Here is a 6636-nt window from a genome sequence, read left to right on the forward strand (position 1 = left end):
GGGCCTGGTGTCGTTGCAGACATCCTGGCATCCAGTTTATTGGGTGAGGGGACTGTGACAATTTGTTAATCTAATGAATAACTGATTTGTTAAATCAAATGAAAGATTGTGTGTTTGATTGGTCCAGACGCTACACACTTTCCTTATTTTTTCCACAACAAATGGCCAAGCAAGTGCAGACACTGACAAGATATGCGATACAGAACGAGACTTCCGCTGATAAAGACTGCTTCTCTCAAAGAGTATTTCTTTACACTGTTTTCTGCTGGCGCTTGAACACACTTTCCTTATTTTTTCCACAACAAATTATATTTAATTATATATTAAATTACATTATACAACCTCAATCTCTATATGATGTATTATAGCATAGATCGATGTTATTATGAGCAGTGAACAATTTACTCTGAAGATTTTAAATAAGTTATGAGCAGTGTTGGGCAGTAACGCATTACTTAGTAACGCGTTACTGTAATTTGATTACTATAACCATGCACGCAGCAGCCGCTTGCTTTAGTTAAAAATAACAGTGTTCTGTGAATGTTGATGCTTTAATAACAAATATTTATCGGGAGCGTGTATGCTGAGATTTCATAAATTTCATGGAGAAAAAAGTAACGTAACTAGTAATGTAATGAATTACTTTTGAAATAAAGTTACTTTTAAAAGGAGTAATCAGTAATCAGTCATTTGATTACATTTTCAGAGTAACTTGCCCAACACTGGTTATGAGTAAAAGTTATATTTTAACAGATTGTTACATGTTTGACTGCAGGTCCAGGGAACTCTGAAAAGGCAGTGGATGCAATACAAAGCCCAGTGGGGTCAGCGACGACGTGAGCACTGCTCCATGAGATCCACCTCCTACACCGCCACCTCCATCACTGAGGTGCCCGCCTTCATGTACCATCACGACTGCAACAGTGAACACTCGAATGGTAAACAAACAGAAGACTCCGAGCTAGTGGCCCTCAAGACGGGCGAGACATACGCATAAACATTTGGAGAAAAAGATAATACTGGGAAAGAAGTGATTCAATCAAACTGAAGACTGGAGACTCCTTTACGGTGAAGCAACATTGACTGAACGTTTGCAAACTCCCCCCATCTCAGACAGCACTTAAACGTTGACACCAGAACGTTCAAAGCCTGTGTTGGCAAAGCCGTTTCTGTTGAAATATTACTCAAGGCTTTGTTTATATTCTCTACAGCTTTGCTTCTGCGAGTTGAAACGCAAAGGAAACGAAAAAAAATACCGACATGGGATGCGTTTTTTAAAATGTCATTCTAAAGCTGCTAGTGTCAGGCTCATCTCACATCCTTTTTGGGCTTGTGGCCACAAATAAAAAAAAGTTACTTTGCAAAAAACCAAAAGATGTGTTGATTTGTGGGTCGTTGAGTGTTTCTCTAAAGCCACTGGGAAACGTAAATCCTCCAGAGGACAGGCTACACTCATCCATCTCTGAACAAAGGAAAGCTCTTCTGCGCCTGAATCCTGTTCCTGATGGTGGTGAAATGTCAAAGGAGGTTACAAAGATCTGTCTGACAGTCATTTCGCATTTGAAAATAGCTTTTTTAATCAGTCTTGCGAGACTCCTGACTGCTTTACTGTTTTTGCAGCTGTACTTTTCTGCCTCTTCTTTGTTGTGAAAGGGGGTGTGGAGGAAAAAGAACAACCTGGATAATTTTAGGACTGCTTAAAAGCAATTTCATAAACAATTTCAAAAATGTATTCTCTAAACAAAAACAACAACAAAAAAACGATATATTTAATAAGCTCCCATGTTTCAGAGTGCAGACTGCATTCATCAAGTCTGATTTCAAGGCATCTTTTCAGTGTTCTGGAGTGCTACTTCGCCAGCAAGTGCATTCCCTCTTGGCAACCAAAATCCACCTCTCATGAATGCACCAAATTCACTTCACGTTTTCAACTAGTGATCAATAATCCACTTTTCTTCACTTGCCTTTATATGACCACAAATTACTTCTGGGACTGACTGATTTAGGCTGAAAATAAGAAACGACAATTTAGAACTTTAGATCTACTGATCAAAATAAATTGTGCTCTAAATACAAATTTTATATCTTAAGCTCAATTTAGATATATATTTATATATAGGTTTTCATTGTTTTATATATATATATATATATATACACACACAAGTACATATACATGTATACAGTACATGCTGGATAAAATAATTAATTTCTTTTAAAAAATTTAAATCTTACTGGGGTGAGTAAGATTTAAACTTTTTAAAAGAAAGTAATACTTTTATCCAGCATGTACTGTATGCATTCAATTGATCAAAAGTGACAATAAAGACTTTTGCATTGTTACGTTAAAAAATATTTCAAATAAATGTTGTTCTTTTGAACCTTCTATTTATCAAAGAATCCTAAAAAAATATTAACTCCTCACATGTTTCCTAAGAATAGGAAACATGTGACACTGAAGACTGGAGTAATGCCTGCTGAAATATCAGCTTTGCCATCACAGGAAAAAATTACATTTAAAAACATATTAAATTAGAATTATTTTAAATTGTAATAATGTTTGGCGATATTAAAATTTGTACTGTATTTATGATCAAATAAAGCATAAGAGACTTCTCAAAAATATTTAAAAAAAAATCTCACTGACCGCAAAATTGTGATACATACATACATACATCTGAAAAGCCCTGAATGTGCTCTGTACAGGACATCCAGACTTCTAACTGTGGCATGTATAGTCTCAGAGAAATTCACTCAAATATAATGTCCCCATATGAGGATGCAGGGTCTCAGGTTAAATATTATTTTAATCTGTGGGGGCGTCAAACTGTTATATGAATCTTAAACATTATTTATTATCTGAATGATAATTAGGTGCAAAGAAACTATGAATACCTGATTGCATTTTTCATCTTGAGTCACAAAATGCAACGAGTTAATTTGATTTGTGAGTATAAAGGTTTTGTACCGAGTCGATTATGTCATCCATAAACATACACTGTTAATATATCTCAAGTTTCATTCTGAAAATCATTTGCTATTGACCCAGAGATGACAGTCTAGTGATGTTGTTGTTTTGTTCAGCAATTTCAATCAGATATATATTTATGAAAATGTTTGCTGTGGTCTCTCTTTACTGACTTATGATACTGGCGCTTTGATATTTGTTTTCTTTTTTGATTGGTTTCTGTGACCAAATTTGCGCGTTATTGTTTTTGGAAATTGAGAAATTACAAACAGATGATTTAAAGGAATATTTTCAGTTAAGTTCATTTGACGTCATTTGTGGCATAATGTTCAAAAGGCTAATATCCAGGTTACGGTGAGGCACTTACAATGGCAGTGAATAGGGGCCCATTTTTTGGATGATTTGGAAGCAGAAATGTGAATCTTATATGGTTTTAGTAAACATGGTTTTAGAGATTCTAATGTGATGGCAACAAAGTAGTAAAATTGGTTACACTGTAATTTTACACAGAAAAGGTTAACAAGCGATTTTTTTTCACTCTAAAATCATGTTAACATATTATTTACGTTTTACTATTGAAACAGTGAGTACTGAGATTGGCCCCATTCACTTCTATTGTAAGGTTGTATTGTAACCTTAAACCAGGTTTTTGCTGTATTTTATTTTTTAAAAGAAAAGGAGAGACAAGTCCAAATTTTTTTTTATAGCAATCAACATTACTCTGAGTTTAACTTGTACTGAACCTGGAATATTCCAGACTTCTCTTAGCTCTTACAATGAATGACGCATCTCAACCATTAAGTTCTGAAAACTTCAGATTGAACAAACGCCATTAAATCCTTTGTATTCAGCACAAACTCTGCTGATGTCACGTCACACACCACGAGATTAATATTTAGTCATGTCGGGAGAAGTGGTGCATAATCACACATAAACAAAAGGCTACATAACATGACAATCGTGAGCGTTTGATTCTGCTTTTCTCCAGGCGTTTGAATCTCTTTCATCTCTTTGTGTTGAAGACAATGACAGTGGATTTGACTTCATCACAAACACTACTGATTGTATCATGACATAATAACTGTGCAATCTGCGAGCCCAATGGGATATATGAAAGAGAATCACCCAGTACAGCTGTATGAACACAGATATACAATTATCATTCTCAATAAATGATTTCCATAAGCCATTTGTGCAATGTCTGAGCATAATAGCTAAGAGGAGACCCCCAGTGGTCCTGCTGCATCAAGAAGATTCAAGTATCTTGCAGTTTGGCATTGAAATGTATTTTTCTTTCTCATTATAATACATTTTTGTCACTGTGAAATCTGGACAAAAGTTAGTGCTGTTAAGATAATATGATTATGACCTGCCCTATTAGAGTTCAGCAGGCTGTCTGTATGATGAAAAGAGCATAATCTCTGTATGACTCCAAAGTTTTTTTTAGTTAAAGTTAAGTTTAAAAGTATGTATATTATTGAAAAAAGGGCTGAGAACACTTCTGAATGACAATTTGCTTTTGTTCAAAACTTGCCATTACTGTAAAAGTTTAATGTTTGTGTCAAGAAGGATTAAACTGAGTCTGGCTCTAAGGCGTCGCTGGTAATTTGTGTTTACTGATTCTTTAGGCGATTAACGGTGGCTAAACCAGGCTAATTCTTAGTCTGTTCTGCAAATTTCCATTTATCTCCATGATGAGTTCCTCAGAGCCCTAAGACTTCATCTGAATGCAGGCTGTCAGGTCTCTGCATTCATACCGTATAGTAGAGCTTTTCGTGAAGTATCAATTATCACCCACGTCTACTTCTATTAATATGCAAGTAAAATGGAAAGAATGGCTAAGACAAGTGAAATAAGAAACTAATAGCTTTTTTCCAAAACATCCCTCTATTCCATTATTAAGTAAAGTGATTTTCTAAAGGCAGACTCCATCAACAATGAATGTGGGACTTAGTGAACAAACTGTTCTGTAATAAGTTAGTATTTTTTTAAATACATTTATATATATATATATATATATATATATATATATATAAATTAAAACAAAAAAATCCATAAAAGTACAACAAAGACATACCATGAAATGGACAGTAAAATAATTAGTTATGTTCTCTAAATCTGGAATTATTTAATATAAAAGGTGATGATTCTGACAGACTTGTAATCCTCACATTGAACAGGAGGATTTTATTTATTTATTTAAATTTGCATTTACTATTATGGTAAGAATAGAATAAGGAATACATATATTCACTATTAATAAGAGTTTTCCCTGAACAGACTCCTAATTCGCTGCTTATTAATAGTTAGTAAAGTAGTTGTTAAGTTTAGGTATGGTGTAAGATTGAGGGATCTGAAATATGGTCATGCATGCAGAATAAGGCATTAATATGTGCTTTATAAGCACTAACAAAAAGCCAATCTGCTAGTAATATGAATGCTAATAAGCAGCTAGTTAATAGTGAGAACTTTAAAATAAAGTGTTAGCATTATTAATATCATAGTATTCAAATGTTTCAGAATGCATGCCAGAACAGCAAGTGAAACAGTTTTAATTTGGGATTTTGAGGGATAATCAAAGTACACACTGTTCAAAAATTGCAACAACTGCTGAAAATAAGGCCATCACAAGTAAAAATAAATAAATAAAAAATATATAATATTTTATAATATATTAAATATTTTATAATGTAGAGTTATATTTAAACAGTAACAATTTATGATATGATTGGTTTTTGATCTGAATTTCTATTAGGGGTGTAACGATTCACTCGTTTTCTCGATGCATCGATTAGTTAGCCTATACATATTACTTTTAAAGCTCTTTTTTTTTTAAATCTTTGCTTACATACATTTCTACATATGCCATGTCATGCCATAGCATCATTAAATGGCAAATTTATTTTTTTTTGATAATGAGTTGAAATGGTGCTGAAGCTGAAATTGGTCTAGAGCTCTTTCTGATCTCTGATGAGTTGAATAGTAAGTTGGCCTAAGCCCCTGCTCTTTAATCATGTCTGCTGGGAGCACAACGCATCGCCTGCATCGGCTTTGACGAAAAACCCATTAGGCAGGAAAAAAGCGTAATCGTGATTATACAAGTAGAAGCAAACTCTCTATTGGCACTTCACAGAAAATCCAACAAAACCTGACCTTTATTTTCTCCCCATGTCTGCCTCCTCTTTCTTTCAGCAGAGGTCACTGTGTAAGAAATCACACACAGGACAGTGGGAAAGAAGAGCAGGATTAATAGCTGAGGGGATCGACAGGATTAATAGCTTTATTGGGATCGACAAATCCAAGAAGAACCTTTAACATCCACAGAACCTTTCCATTGCACAAAAGCTTCTTTATAGTGGAAAAAATTTCTTCAGATTATTAAAATGTTCTTCAAAAAGTGGTTATTTCAAGATCAGTTCCCTAAAAGGTTCTTTTTGGAAGCAACAATGGTTGTTCTATTGCATTACTGTGAAAACCCCCCTTTTGCAACCTTTATTTGTAAGAGCTAGTATAATATGCAGAGATATGGTTTTCAAGAAGTGAATTTCAGAAGTAAGGATCCTGAAGTGAAGGTTTTGTATCGTCAGCTGTTTGGCAGGACATATGCATCTGTTACATTCATCAGAGGATCTTCATATCAACTGACTACAGCAAAAAAAAAAAAAAAAAAA

General features: G+C 34.2%; 1 protein-coding gene across 1 annotated transcript in view; it reads left to right on the top strand.

Annotated features, from left to right (window-relative positions):
• LOC107712922 (calcitonin gene-related peptide type 1 receptor-like) overlaps positions 1–2019 on the top strand; it is a 54715-nt gene extending 52696 nt beyond the window's left edge. Inside the window, exon 16 of the mRNA XM_016518324.1 lies at positions 776–2019. Coding sequence (XP_016373810.1) covers positions 776–997 — 222 coding nt within the window. The 3' untranslated portion in view covers positions 998–2019. The remainder of the gene's footprint in view (positions 1–775) is intronic.
• Positions 2020–6636: the final 4617 nt, after the last annotated feature.

This window comes from Sinocyclocheilus rhinocerous, unplaced genomic scaffold, assembly GCF_001515625.1.
Source record: "Sinocyclocheilus rhinocerous isolate Xijiao unplaced genomic scaffold, SAMN03320098_v1.1 scaffold3131, whole genome shotgun sequence".
Taxonomy (NCBI): Eukaryota; Metazoa; Chordata; class Actinopteri; order Cypriniformes; family Cyprinidae; genus Sinocyclocheilus; species Sinocyclocheilus rhinocerous.